Source organism: Squalius cephalus (assembly GCF_949319135.1).
Source record: "Squalius cephalus genome assembly, chromosome: 6".
In the NCBI taxonomy this organism is placed as follows: Eukaryota; Metazoa; Chordata; class Actinopteri; order Cypriniformes; family Leuciscidae; genus Squalius; species Squalius cephalus.
In genome coordinates this window covers 37,747,709-37,764,227 of record NC_137127.1, presented here as the reverse complement: position 1 = coordinate 37,764,227, position 16,519 = coordinate 37,747,709, and the positions used below count along the sequence as shown (strand labels likewise).

Here is a 16,519-nt window from a genome sequence, read left to right as displayed (position 1 = left end):
AGTGATCCAGGATGTCACGAGCAGGAACCCAACTTCTCTCCTCCGGACCGTAACCTTCCCAATCCACCAAGTACTGAAATCCGCGTCCCCTCCGCCTGGAATCCAGGATACGACGAACCGAATAGGATGGTTCCCCATCTACGAGTCGCGGCGGGGGGGGGAACCGGGGCTGGCGGATTAATGCGTGCAAAAAAGACGGGCTTAATTTTAGACACATGGAAAACGGGATGAATCCTCCTGTACACTGGAGGAAGATTGAGGCGGACTGTCACTGGACTAATGATCTTAGTGACAGAAAACGGGCCAATGAATTTGGGTGCCAGTTTATTGGAAACGGAGCGGAGCGGAATGTCCTTAGTAGAAAGCCACACTTTGGAACCGACGACGTATACGGGAGGCCTTGACCGGTGGCGATCGGCCTTGGCCTTGGTGCGTTCCCGCACTTGGAGGAGTGTCTCTCGGGCCCTCGTCCAAGTACGGTGACACCTCTGGATGAAGGCGTGGGCGGAGGAGACCGCGACTTCGGACTCCGTACTAGGAAAAACAGGTGGTTGGTACCCTACACTACACTTAAACGGAGATAGGCCCGTGGATGACACTGGTAACGTATTGTGGGCGTACTCCACCATGGAAAGTTGTTGGCTCCAGGAGGAGGGATTCTTGGAGACCAAACATCGTAATGATCTTTCCAAATCTTGGTTGGCTCTCTCAGTTTGGCCATTGCTCTGGGGATGAAACCCAGAGGACAGACTGACCGTCGCCCCCAGTAATTTACAAAACTCTCGCCAAAATCTGGACACAAACTGGGGTCCCCTGTCAGAAACCACGTCTGTCGGGAGGCCATGTAACCGAAAGACGTGATCAACGACTGCCACCGCTGTCTCCTTGGCTGAAGGTAATTTGGGCAAGGGAATAAAGTGGGCTGCCTTCGAGAATCGGTCCACCACGGTCAAAACTACCGTGTTACCCTGGGAGGGTGGGAGGGCGGTGATAAAATCTAGAGCGATGTGGGACCAAGGTCTCGAAGGCACCGACAGCGGTTGAAGTAACCCAGCTGGGGGTCGATTGGACGACTTACCAGTGGCACAACTAGAGCAAGCCAAAACAAAATTGTGAACATCACGAGCCATCAGGGGCCACCAGAATCGCTGCTTAACTAGAAATATGGTACGACTCACCCCTGGATGGCAAGCTAGACTGGAACTATGACCCCACTGGACGACGTCTGATCGTAATTCCTCCGGCACAAATAAGCGGTTAGGTGGGCACCGGATCGGAGGCGTTACCCCTTCTAAGGCCCTCTTGACCTTCGATTCGACCTCCCATGTGAGCGAAGAGATAATCAGGGTCTCAGGAAAAATGCGCTCAGGAGTAGCTTCGTGTTCGGGACGATCAAAAATACGCGACAAAGAATCGGGTTTGACGTTTTTGGAACCCGGACGATAGGAAAGTGTAAAATCGAAACGACCGAAAAAAAGTGCCCACCGAGCCTGCCTGGAGTTCAATCTCTTAGCGGTTCTAATGTACTCCAAATTCTTGTGATCAGTCCAGACTATAAAGGGTACCCCTGAACCCTCTAACCAGTGACGCCATTCCTCCAAAGCTAACTTGACTGCCAACAACTCCCGGTTACCAATGTCATAATTACGTTCGGCAGGAGATAATCGATGTGACAAAAACGCGCAGGGATGCATTCTGTCGTCTGAAGGTGAACGTTGTGAAAGCACTGCACCTACCCCCACCTCCGACGCATCGACCTCTACCACAAACTGACGTGAAGCATCAGGGGCTATGAGAATAGGAGCTGAAACAAAGCGGCTCTTGAGTTTGGCAAACGCAGCCTCAGCTGCGTCTGACCACCTGAACGCAGTTTTGGGAGAGGTCAAGGCAATCAGAGGTGCGGCTAGTTGGCTGAAATTGCGAATAAAACGCCGATAGAAGTTGGCGAATCCCAGAAACCGCTGCAGGGCCTTGCGGGAATCTGGGATTGGCCACTCTACCACAGCCTTAACTTTGTCAGGGTCCATAAGCATACCTTCAGACGACACGATGTGTCCCAGGAAAGGAACTGACTGTGCATGGAAAACGCATTTCTCCGCCTTGACAAAAAGCCCATTCTCTAGTAACCTTTGAAGCACTAGTCGTACGTGTTGCACATGTTCCTGGAGAGACGAAGAAAAAATCAATATGTCATCCAGGTAAACATATATGAATTGATCGATCATGTCTCGCAACACATCATTGACTAGTGCCTGGAAGACTGCGGGACTATTGGAAAGCCCAAAAGGCATAACCAAATATTCAAAATGCCCCCTAGGGGTGTTAAAAGCAGTCTTCCATTCATCCCCCTCCCTGATGCGGACCAAATGATAAGCATTACGCAAGTCCAATTTAGTGAAGAGAGACGCTCCCTGCAACCTCTCGAAGGCTGAAGACATCAACGGCAAAGGATAAGTATTCTTTACCGTGATGTTATTCAGTCCTCGGTAATCAATGCAAGGTCGCAGAGAGCCGTCCTTCTTCCCCACAAAAAAGAACCCCGCCCCCGCTGGAGAAGAGGAAGGGCGGATGAACCCGGTTGCTAGAGAATCAGAAATATATTTCTCCATAACCTCTCTCTCAGGAACTGAAAGTGAATAAATCTTGCCCTTAGGCGGAGACTTACCTGGCAATAAATCTATAGCACAGTCATAGGGACGATGCGGAGGGAGAGAAGCAGCTCTAGACTTACTGAACACTTCACTCAGGTCACGGTACTCCTCGGGCACGTTTGATAAATCCACTACTTCCTCCTGTAACACAGGGACAGAAACAACAGAACAAGCAGACACAAGACACGAATTGTGACACTCAGTGCTCCAAGCTGAGATGGTCCGTCTTTTCCAGTCGATACGTGGGTTGTGTAAACTGAGCCAGGGGTGTCCTAAAACTATGGGTGTGAGTTGAGAGTCCGTAATGTAAAATGATATAGTTTCAGCATGATTTCCAGAAGTGATGAGTGTAAGTTTCTCGGTGACCAAGGAGATGGTGGGTAAAGTCTGTCCATTCAATGCGTTGACTGTGATCTTCTGGGAAAGTGTTAGAAGAGGAATCTGTAATTGTAGTGCAAACTGATGATCCAAAAAGTTACCTTCTGCCCCAGAGTCAATGAGTGCAGTGCAGTGGTGATCCAGAGTAGACCATCTCAGTCTTACCGGGAGGATGGTGGAAGTGGATGAGGTCTTACCTGCGGAGATCCCACCCGATAGTAGCCTCAAACTTACTATCGGGCTGGGCCTTTTACTGGACAACTATAGGCATAATGTCCGTTGCCACCACAATAGAGACAGAGGCCCTGGGATCTCCGCCTTTCTTTCTCCTCCCGGGAAAGCCGAGCTCGCCCCACCTGCATGGGCTCGGGATCGTGGGAGCCGAACGTGTCCAGGCCGCTGGACCGCTGGTTCTCACTCCGACTCTGAACTGGGTTGGTGGGTGTTCTCTGCCCAATCCTGGACAGACGGGCGTCCACTCTCAGGGCCAGGTCTATGAGTCCATTAAGCGTTGAAGGAAGGTCCAGGGCGTAGATCTCCCTCTGGACACGTTCGGCCAGCCCATGCAGGAAATGGTCCCACTGCGCCTCCTCGTTCCAGCGACACCCGGCCGCCAGGGTCTTAAACTCGATGGAGTAGTCAGATACCGATCGGTCTCCTTGGCGTAGGTCAGTCAAGACCCTGGCAGCCTCCTTCCCCTCGACGGCTCGGTCGAAGACACGTCTCATCTCCGCCGAGAGGGCTTGGAACGAGGAGCAGCACTGGTCTTGATTCTCCCACACTGCAGTTCCCCAAAGCGCCGCTCTCCCAGTCAGTAGCGTCAGAACGAAGGCTACTTTCGCCTCCTCCTTTTCAAAAGTTCTGGGCTGTAATGAGAAATGCATACTGCAACGTGTCAGAAATGGACGGCAGAAATTCGGCTCACCAGAGTATAATTCAGGCGTGGGCAGTCTGGGTTCCGACTGGGAGAGAGGCATAGGTGGTGTGGGGGGAACTGCAAGTGCTGCTGGAGGTGCTGGCGCAGTGGGGGGTTGTAGCTGATGAAAACGCTGGGTGAGCTCGGACACCTGTGTGACCAGAGTCTGGATAGCGCGTCCTGTCTCCCCCTGGCTGCGCTCCTGTGCATCCATCCGGCCGATGCATACTCGAATGAAATCCTCCAGTGAAGCAGATGAATCACCCGCTGCTCCCATCGTTTGGTCCATCCGTTCTGTCATGACAGAAGACTGGAAACAATTGCAGGTGAACAATATTTATTGGAACTCAAACACAGAATAAGACAATTCAGGAATGAAAGTTCCTCTCAGGGTGCGGTCGCGATCTCGCGTGCAGGGATAAGCTCCGGACGGTCCACACAGGGGGAAACGCTCAGACTCGGACACACAGGGACTTCGATGGTCAAGTGCTCGGTGCTGAGTGTTGGTGCTCGGTGATCTGTGCTCGGGTGCGGTGAAACAACAGGGATCCACTGAAGACACGACAACCCGGAAGACGACACGAACATTCACACAGGAACAGCAAACAACGGATGGACACTGGAATGGAGAGATGAGTGAGTATAAATAGGGAACGGTAATGTGAATCAGCTGAGGTGGGGAATGAGATGATTGCGAACAGCTGGAGCACTGAACAAACACGTGAGCGGGACAACGCCCACTCCCGCAAACTCACAGACATGTAAACAACAATGACACGAGACACAGAGGAAACAATGAATTCACAACCGTGACAGCGAGACATGCAAGTATCAAACTTAGTCTCATTATTTGATACATTAAGTAACCTTACCCCTTTTAAAGAAGGGCGTGTTAGAACAAACTGATGGTTTGCTTAAGGCTGTTGATCTGCTGAATTTCAAACAATGCTATAACTACTTGCTTTCCTGTATTCTGCTTCAGCTCTCTTTCCCTTGGTAAACCGTATGCATGTATGTATGTGTATGTTAGAGTAGTTTAAGTGTTTAGTCTATAATAAAGTCTTGTTCATGTCACACGTAAAGTTGTCCGTGTCTCAAGCTCATACCGGAGTCTCTAATCATAGATTTTGACTACTTGCTCTTAGTAGTACTGTAAATAATACATAGTTTACAGTAATTTTATAACAGCTAAGGGGGTTTTAGGTGCTCTGCTCTGTGTCGTGCCTAACAACACCTCCTAAAATCACTGTAAACCACAAGTTCTTGAGGCTTATTGCTTTATTTTACAATTTAAGTGATATGTTTCAACCATATTAATCACATTAAATTAATATTTTATGTACCTAAAATTATTCAAAAGCATTTGTAATTTGTTAATACATATAATTATTTTGTTTACTGTCAATACATTAGATACATTTCAGTGTCGATGTTAAAGTATGAAAATGTATAGGACTTGTCAAACATTTGTAATAATTTGTAATAATTGAAATAAAGTCTCTTAAATTTATCAATGCTGCATTTACAGTATTTGATTGAAAATACAGTATAAACAGACATTTTGTGAAATATTATTACAATTTAAAATAACTGTTTTCTGTTTTAATATATTTTGAAATGTAATGGCCTGTGATGGCAAAGTTGAATTTTCAGCAGCCATTACTCCAGTCTTCAGTGTCACATGGTCTTGTATCATCATTTTAAAATGCTGATTTGATGCTCAGCATTGTGAACATAAGATATTGCTTTCAAAAACATGAAAAAAATCTGGATTTCACACCTATGATCATTAATGCTTATTAAATTAATGTCCTTATTACATTTTATACACTTCGTAACCATCATTGTTACCATCATCCTCACCATCATCATCTTAATCATTGTCACCATCAACATAATCATTACTTCACATTCACCATCTTCATTGCCCTCTACAATCACCTTCTCACCTCCCTCACCTCAAATATTTTGTTGTTTCAGTGTGGATATCTGAGCTGGTGGAACCTGTGGCCACATCCATAGTTGCAGACCCTCACCATAAAGCCAGTGATTCTAGCAGATACCCATCTGAGCAGGAAAGCACAGCTCCACCCAGTAGACCTTCAGCTACAGCTGTGGACACACAACAAGAACGGCCAGACATTACAACTACTATCATATCTCAACCTACTACATTTACCAGCAATACTGCTACCACAACCAGCATCCCTTTTACAACAACCACAAATCAGATTAGCACTACCAAGCCATCGGCTGCTAAACGACACCCTAAAACACTTAGGTCCACTATTAGAACTATAACTATTCTCCCAGAATCTCCAAAGACAACACCTAGAATCCCATCTTCTTCCACCTCAAAGAGTGCTAAATTGGACCCTTCAAAAAGCACTTTAGGTCCTCCAAGAGCTGCTGCTACTGAGGGCACACTGCTGAGATGTAACATCACGGACAAGATGTGGATAAAAACAGGTGTGATTGCTCAGAAGTCACTTAAAAACTTAATAATAATACTAATAATAATACTCAATACTTTTCTCAAATTATATTTATGGTTTGGTTCAAAACCTACATTTTGATTTTATATTAATCAAAAAAATGATCTTTCCTAAAAGTGAAAATCATTCATGCAGAAAGTTTTTTTTTTCAGTGTATAGTCGAGACCAGCTCCTTTGGGTCAAGACCGAGACCAGAAGTCAAATCCTAGCCCACATACTCCCAAGTCCATGACAAGACCAAGCGATGAAAATATTGTCTTGGATTTGAGATTGAATCTGGTCCAGTACCACAACATTTAGTGTAATTTGCTACTGCTGCAATCATTAATGCTTAACATACCTTGAATAAATCTTCTGTACATGTAAAGTCCTACTCTCAGTTATTGAATAATAATGAATAATGAATACTATTTGTTATCATAACAGTTCATGTAGGAGATTCTGAATTGCAATGTCGTAGTTACTCGATAATAAACTTGTAGAGCATATTTCCATGGTCTTGGTCTTATTATGGATTCGGGAACATTTTCTAGTCTCATCCATTTCCCTCTGTTCAATTGCCTTAGTTGATAAATACAGTATATACAGTATATATATCTTATTGATATTAATTTATAAAGAGTAACAATAGTTTATTTTTGGCAAAAACTATAGGCTACCATGGTAATTTTTTTACAAAGTTCCTTCCTGATTAAATGGTTTCTGTTGATTAGATAAGAAACATAAAATCAACTTATATTCTTCAAAGAAAATACTATAACTCTTTATTTTTCTGTCTATGACAGTGTTGTCCGTACAGTTACGGAGTCGTCGTCTAGACAGTATTTTGAAGCAGAATCTCCCTCGAGGGTTTACTCAAGCTCTGAAGAAGGCCTTGAATGACAGCACGGTTCAAGCTAAGGTTTGCAATTCAAGAATTTTTAACAAAATCATCATTTACAGTTTGTTCAGAATCCAATATGCACCAACACAAATGACATTCTGCTTTAAGGAATGTTTGCTGTCTTGCTATAACTTCCACCAGACCTAGCTACTGAAATGAACCACTCCCCAAATTACTTCAGTCACACTTCCCTCTCTTTGAAATCTCCCTCTCTTAATGTAAGCAAACTTAGACTAAAGGAGTTTTAGTATACTTGAAGAGTACATTTTTGATCCATTCACCTTAAGCTGTAAATGCCATGCAAGAGATCACTATGAAACTGTAAGAAAATTATGTTGTGACTCTGATTGGCTGATGGGGGAAGACACATGATAAATTGTGTGGAAACAGAAGTGGAATACAGCTACTATCACTTAGGCTATGTTTCTAAACCTTTTCTGCCTGTTAACTTGTTAAAGATTAAGGCTGTGATGTCAATGCGATACTCATGTTGAAAGCAATCCAGGGAAAACTCAAATGTTAGTGGCCCATCAAAGTGTTGTTTGAAGGAACTACATGGGTTTGGACTAAGACACACACACACACACACACACACTGTGACACACACACACACACACATATATATATATATATATATATATATATATATATATATATATATATATATATATATATATATATATATATATATACAGACCCTTTCCAAAAACTTAGAATATCATGGAAAAGTTTATTTATTTCCATAATTCCATTCAAAACGTTAAACTTCCATAGATTATAGATTCAGGGCCCACAACTTAAACGATTTCAAAGGACATTTTAAGAGCACTTCATGCTTCCTTCATTTTCGAGCAGGATTTGCACCTGCCCACACTGCCAAAAGAACCAAAACCTGGTTCAATGACCATGGTATCACTGTGTAATTACTGTGTGATTTCATGTAATATTCAAATTTTTTGAAATCCTGTTTTCGTGGGTTTTATGAGCTGGAAGCCCAAATTATGTACAAATAAACAACTAAATACTTGAAATCATTTAAGTTGTGGGCCCTGAATCTATAATCTATGGAAGTTTAACGTTTTGAATGGAATTATGGAAATAAATAAACTTTTCCATGATATTCTAATTTTTTGGAAAGGGTCTGTATGTATATATATATATATATATATATATATATATATATATATATATATATATATATATATATATATATATATATAATTTTTTTTTATTTATTTTTTTTTATATAAGAATAGAGAACCCCTGTGTATTTTAGATTCTGCTTTCACTCAGAAGCTAAATGAAACACAGTTTCTCAATACAGACTGATATTGGCATTTGCTGCCAGTACTTCAACCATGCTATCTCAGGCTGATTTATGCTTGTTTACCATTGGTTGGACTGTTCAAATCAAGATTTTTCTAGCGAAGCTGTCCTTTCTTTGGGAAACATGCACCCAAAGCACAGCATATTCTACATTATTTTTTCTTTGTATGTTTTTGTTGCCAATGTCTGCATCTTTTATTTTAATCAAGGAGATCTAATAAACCTCCTTAGATTGTGCATTAGAACTGTGCATTAGATTTTCCATTCTCATTAACAGTTGCTGGCACATGATACAATACATGGCTATGTCTAAATAATGGTGTATTTGTGGCATGCTAACTGGCCAAACATGACTGACCTTCTTTTTTTTATTGAACCAGACAAAAAATAAAAAGGTTTTTGAAAACCTGCTCTCCTTGAAATATATAACAAAGAAGTGAAATATAAAACACATAAGTGAATAAAATAGGAACTTGATTTGCTAAAGGAATTATGCAATTCAGGTAACAAACCAAATTTGACCACAGAATCTGTGCTAAACTTTAATTTGCACTCCGTAACTCCCGATCAGGCTGGTTCTGACTATAGGGTGTGGAGGATGTAGCAGAAAATTCAAAGTTATTAAAGGGGTGGTATAATGCCCTTTTCACAAAATGTAATAAATCTCTGATATCCCCAGAGTGTGTGTGTGAAGTTTTAGCTCAAAATACCCCACAGATATTTTTATATAGCATTTTAAAGTTGTCAATTTTTGAGGGTGAGCAAAAACGCACCGTTTTTGTCTGGCCCTTTAAATGCAAATGCTGCTGCTCCTGACACAGAGGGCGGGTTTCAAGAGCTGGTGTGTTTGCAGCTCCGATTACCTCACGCAGACACACACTACAATGACAGAAACTGTTCTGTCTTTTATGTTTAAACGGAGTCAGACAAAGATGGAAGGACTCAAGAAGAAGTGACAACACGTAGAATGCAAGAGGACGTCTCTGAATGGTTAGTTGATGAATTTATGTTGTTGATGTAGAGTAAACTATCTTCAGTTAGCATATTCTGTCATGATAATCTATAAATCGCTCGTATAGGAACTGTTGTGAGATGCACGCAGAGTGACTTTCGATTGCACGTGAAAAGATAGATGCTACAATTTGAGCTGACTCACAAATGTGCTCGACTACAACAACTCTTCGGCCCTGTCAAATGGCGCACTTAATGAGGACTTTCAGTCTCGTGGACTTAAATTGCGCGTGTTCGCTGAGTCTACGAGTCCGTAGGCCGTCCCATTCAGCATTTTAAAGCTCTGAAGTGTGCTCAGCAGCGCCCCCTTTGTACCCTTGAAGCTGTCTTCCGCGAAGCTCGCATAGATGCAGGCTGCACACACTTTAACTACCCAGGAATCCTTGCGAAAGGCCAATCAGACAACGGATGGGAGGAGATTTCGCTCACGGACAATTGTTGACATGGCTGAGAAGAAAATATTACGTTTTTTATGACCTAGATGTACATTTTACCAGTTGTTACCTACAGTTTATACAAACATTATGGTCATCGAGCAGTGGTTGATGTCTCAAACATAATAATAGCGCGGATCGCATTATGATTCATTAAATAAATAGAACCGAATGTCAGGGCTTTACTGAGTCATATCTAAACATAGTATGAATATTGTGTTAAATTATTCATTATGTGTTAAAATGGTAATCTTAGTTCAAATGGAACATTATGTATTATTATGTACAACTGTATACAGCATTTAAATAAGCATGATGTATCTATTGTCTAATGCCCAGGTGGCATGCATAATATCAGAATATAGAACTGTAAAATTAGGCTGTGTAGTTGACATGGAGATAAGACGTCGGAGCGCAAAAATGTGATTTCTCCTGTCCAACAACAACCAGACCGTTATTTCCGGCGTGACGATCGAGTCTGTCCCAAAAATACCTCTCAATGCGCCCTAATGGACTCGCACCAAGGGCCCTATAGGTCTGCATTACATGACGTCACCAAAGTGTGGACTCTGAGGAAGTCCACAAGTCCGGAGTGTGCCATTTGGGACAGGGCCTTCCTCTTCTCAACATGGACTACGTGTTCCCGGGGGTGGGGTTTATGTAAATTTTAGGGTTGTGATGTCACTAATCCTGGAGGAATGTTGTGTAGTCCCTACCAGCCATTTGTTGTAGTCCTTAAAAAACAATTTCTTTAAAAGCAAATATCTCCCTTTGCTTTGAACTTTGGGCGTTGTAACTTTGCAGATGTTGTTTATGCTCAAAAAGCAACATTACACACTAACTAAAGTTAGAAAAGTTAAATCATACTCAACCACCCCTTTAAGCAAATCAAAGAGTGAATTGCTCACCCACTGCTTTTACCCTTAGAAAAAAATAAGTATACTTAAAGTTCAATACTACTTGTGTCACAGTTGTGTTCTGTCTGAGTCTTGTTTCCTTCAGTCACGTCTTCCTTTGTTCTGTTTTCCCGCCACTCATTTGTATCTATGGTTACTCTCGTTATCAGTTCAGTTGTATCACCTGTTTAGTCATTATTGTCATTTGTCTCACCAGTCATTTTGACCGTTTTTAAAATTTACAGTGTAATAACTTGTGGCTGTAGGACTCTGACTTTTCCTAAATATGTGTATATTTTATTCTGACACTGTTATTTTATTAAAATCACAAAACACTACTAAACAGTTCTGACTATTTCTACCTAGAATGGCCATTGCTGTCATTTTGACCGCACGCATTATAGATATCATAAGTCCGCTACATTTCCCGAAAATTGAGAGCAGGAGCAGCAGCAGATGGAGAGAAGAAGGCAGTGCCAAGTAAGGAGGAACTGCAAAAAAAATAAAACCAAGGAGACGTGCCAAATGTCACAAAGTAGTCTGTGGGAGCTGCACACGAAAGGCGGTGTTTACCTGTGTGGACTGTGCGTAAGCGTCGGTGAATGATGCGGGGTGTTTGCGCCGTTCAAATGAGCCCACTTGGAGGAAAACGTGTTAACCTGATTTTGTTCGTTAATATTTTTTGTTCACTGAAACGAATCGTTCTAAAGCAGTTCGTTTTCTTGTTTAGCTAATGTTCATGTTTTTTCTTAGCCTGTTTTTGTGTGTACTGTATTATGCTGCATACATGTCCATGAAAGTTTTTACAATGTATTCAAATGTATATTGGTAGTTTTTTTTGTTATTGTATATATGTTATAAGTTATTGTATCATAAGATTTGTTTTTATTGTACAAAGAAAATAAGAAAATATCTATCAATTAGGCTGGAAAATACATTTTCACATTCATTTGAATTTAAATTTTGTGTCCTGATCTTTATTATAACCTATGGTAACATTGTAGATCCATTTATTTTTAGATTTTGTATTGATTAATGAACTTATTTACAAACAGGGCTGTACTAAACGGTATGAAGCTTTGACGTTTCCTAACTTTTTTGCATGTCTATTCACGTAGTGAGTGCGGTGAAAAAAATATATTTTTGACGCAAAACTTTCCTCACATTGAGATGCAGCACCTGTCGGGGCAATATTTCTTTTGTGCTTGTTTTAAGGGCGATGACGTCATAACATGAAGACAGGAATTAAAAGCTTCATTGGAAAACTTAAAGAGAAGGTTCAAATGGAGATATGACATGACGAAAATGATGTTCAGTACGGCCATATGAACTTCAAAGTATGAACGGTCAGAATGACCGCTATGGTCGTTCTAGTAGTTATGGAATTCCGGTAGTTCTAGTATTAACTTGAAGTGTGCTATTTTGAAACAACTAATTTTGTAATAAGTATATTTTAGTTGTAATTAAATTGTGGTAAAGCATAACTTTAAGTGTATTTAGTGTACTTTTGTGTACTAAATTGGAACAATTTCAAGTACACTTAGTATACTTAAAGTATAGGCCTGTGTAGGGACTAATTACATGCTTGATTAGTGATATTTTACAAGTGCATTACAAATTCATTACGAGTGTCTTCGAAACATACAAGCAATATACATTGAACAAAATTATAAACGCAACACTTTTGTTTTTGCCCCCATTTTTCATGAGCTGAACTCAAAGATCTAAAACTTTTTCTATGTACACCAAAGGCCTATTTCTCTCAAATATTGTTCACAAATCTGTCTAAATCTGTGTTAATGAGCACTTCTCCTTTGCCAAGATAATCCATCCACCTCACAGGTGTAGCATATCAAGATGCTGATTAGACAGCATGGATATTTCACAGGTGTGCCTTAGGCTGGCCACAATAAAAGGCCACTCTAAAACGTGCAGTTTTACTGTATTGGGGGGGTCGGAAAACCAGTCAGTCTGGTGTGACCACAATTTGACTCACGCAGTGCAACACATCTCCTTCAAGTTGATCAGGTTGTTGATTGTGGCCTGTGGAATGTTGGTCCACTCCTCTTCAATGGATGTGCGAAGTTACTGGATATTGGCAGGACATGGAACACGCTGTCATATACGCCGATCCAGACCATCTCAAACACACTCAATGGGTGACATGTCCGGTGAGTATGCTGGCCATGCAAGAACTGGGATGTTTTCAGCTTCCAGGAATTGTGTTCAGATCCTTGCAACATGGGGCTGTGCATTATCATGCTGCAACATGAGGTGATGGTTGTGGATGAATGGCACAACAATGGACCTCAGGATCTCGTCATGGTATCTCTTTTCATTCAAAATGCCATCAATAAAATGCACCTTTGTTCGTTGTCCATAACATACGCCTGCCCATACCATAACCCCACCGCCACCATGGGCCACTCGATCCACAACGTTGACATCAGCAAACCACTCACCCACACGACGCCATACACGCTGTCTGCCATCTGCCCTGTACAGTGAAAACCGGTATTCATCCGTGAAGAGAACACCTCTCCAAAGTGCCAGACGCCATCGATTTTGAGCATTTGCCCACTCAAGTCAGTTACGACAATGAACTGCAGTCAGGTCGAGACCCCGATGAGGACGACAAGCATGCAGATGAGCTTCCCTGAGACGGTTTCTGACAGTTTGTGCAGAAATTCTTTGGTTATGCAAACCGATTGTTGCAGCAGCTGTCCTGGTGGCTGGTCTCTGACGATCTTGGAGGTGAAGATGCTGGATGTGGAGGTCCTGGGCTGGTGTGGTTACACGTGGTCTGCCGTTGTGAGGCCGGTTGGATGTACTGCCAAATTCTCTGAAACACCTTTGGAGACTGCTTATGGTAGAGAAATGAACATTCAGTTCACTGGCAACAGCTCTGGTGGACATTCCTGCAGTCAGCATGCCAAATACACGCTCCCTCAAAACTTACGACATATGTGGCATTGTGTTGTGTGATAAAACTGCACATTTTAGAGTGGCCTTTTATTGTGGCCAGCCTAAGGCACACCTGTGCAATAATCATGCTGTCTAATCAGCATCTTGATATGCTACACCTGTGAGGTGGATGGATTATCTCGGCAAAGGAGAAGTGCTCACTAACACAAATTTAGACAGATTTGTGAACAATATTTGAGAGAAATAGGCCTTTTGTGTAGATATAAAAAGTCTTAGATCTTTGAGATCTTTGTATATATATATGTATATATATATGTATGTGTATATATATATATATATATATATATATATATATATATATATATATATATATATATGTGTGTGTGTGTGTGTATATTATGGCAAGCCGTTCAGGAAATAATTATATTTATAATATGAAGTCTGAATATATAGAATGAAAGTCTGAATATATAAAATGAATGTCTGAATATATATGGAATGAAAGTCTGAATATATATATAGAATGAAAGTCTGAATATATATAGAATGAAAGTCTGAATATATATATAGAATGAAAGATATAGAATGAAAGTCTGAATATATAGAATGAATGTCTGAATATATAAAATGAAAGTCTGAATATATATAGAATGAATGTCTGAATATATAGAATGAAAGTCTGAATATATATAGAATGAATGTCTGAATATATAAAATGAAAGTCTGAATATATATATAATGAAAGTCTGAATATATATATAGAATGAATGTCTGAATATATAGAATGAAAGTCTGAATATATATAGAATGAAAGTCTGAATATATATATAGAATGAAAGATATAGAATGAAAGTCTGAATATATAGAATGAATGTCTGAATATATAGAATGAAAGTCTGAATATATATAGAATGAATGTCTGAATATATAGAATGAAAGTCTGAATATATATAGAATGAATGTCTGAATATATAAAATGAAAGTCTGAATATATATATATATAATGAAAGTCTGAATATATATATAGAATGAATGTCTGAATATATAGAATGAAAGTCTGAATATATATAGAATGAAAGTCTGAATATATATATAGAATGAAAGTCTGAATATATATATGAAAGTCTGAATATATAGAATGAAAGTCTGAATATATATAGAATGAAAGTCTAAATGTATGTGAAAGTGTGAATATGTGAAAAGAAAGTGTACATTTGACAATTCTCACTGAATAATGTGTAGCTTGTTTTAGCCTTTTGAATTGTGATTCATTTAAAAATGTCATTCCCTGAAATTTTCCAATACTTTGGTGAGCTACAAGACTTTTTTGCAACAGTTGGTCATACTCCAAACAACATAAACAATTTGGAGTCAACATCACGTCATCTCGAGGATCATATTTCCATTCTTGCAACATTCTTAGCGCTTATGGGCAGTCATGTTCAACAAAATGTTGCTGAAAGAACATTATGCATCATTCTCGAAGGAATTTATGAATCTTATGAATTCACCGCATTCGCTCTTCCGCGATGAAATAGCGAATTCATTTCTTCATCAGTAGAACAATGTAGAGTACGGTTGCCAGTATTTTGGCCCGTACACGCATTCGCCTGGGTGTTAATTAGACGATTGTTACTTAAAATTGCTGCTACTAAATTTCGTGCATTGTTCAAAATGTGTATAAAAATAGTAGATGAATAACACAAGATGGCGCTGATAACATCAGATTTTCATTCCATATATTCAGACATTCGTTTTATATATTCAGACTTTCATTTTATATATATTCAGACTTTCATTCCATATATTCAGACATTCGTTTTATATATTCAGACTTTCATTTTATATATTCAGACATTCATTCTATATATATATATATATATATATATATATATATATATATATATATATATATATATATATTCAGACTTTCATTCTATATATATATATATTCAGACTTTCATTCTATATATTCAGACATTCATTCTATATATATTCAGACTTTCATTTTATATATTCAGACATTCATTCTATATATTCAGACTTTCATTCTATATATTCAGACTTCCATTCTATAAATTCAGACTTTCATTCTATATATATTCAGACTTTCATTCCATATATATTCAGACATTCGTTTTATATATATTCAGACTTTCATTCTATATATTCAGACTTCATATTATAAATATAATTATTTCCTGAACGGCTTGCCATAGTATATATATATATATATATATATATATATATATATATATATAGACAGGAAGGTGGGAGAGAGAGAGAGAGAGAGAGAGAGAGAGAGAGAGAGAGAGAGAGAGAGAGAGAGAGAGAGAGAGAGAGAGAGAGAGAGAGAGAGAGAGAGGGGATGGGATCGGGAAAGGTTCACGAGCCGGGACTCGAATTTAGGTCTCCTGAAGCACAACGACACTACATATCGGCACACTTACCCACAAGGCTATCGGCACTGACCACAAGTATATAGTACATAATGCACACTTCTTCAATATACTCACGTCTTCAATAACAAATGCACATTAATAGACAAATAATACTTAGCTATACTTTGTACAAAATACTATTGTATACTATAATGTAATGTAT

The 16,519-nt window shown here is 40.0% G+C and overlaps 1 protein-coding gene across 2 annotated transcripts in view; it reads left to right on the top strand.

Annotated features, from left to right (window-relative positions):
• The window catches only part of kiaa1549lb (KIAA1549-like b), a 235,947-nt gene that overhangs the window by 50,425 nt on the left and 169,003 nt on the right, over positions 1–16,519 (top strand). For both annotated transcript variants that reach the window (XM_079874251.1, XM_079874250.1), the window contains exons 3-4: positions 5,926–6,414; positions 7,226–7,341. In XM_079874251.1, the coding sequence (XP_079730377.1) occupies positions 5,926–6,414; positions 7,226–7,341 (605 nt within the window). The remainder of the gene's footprint in view (positions 1–5,925; positions 6,415–7,225; positions 7,342–16,519) is intronic.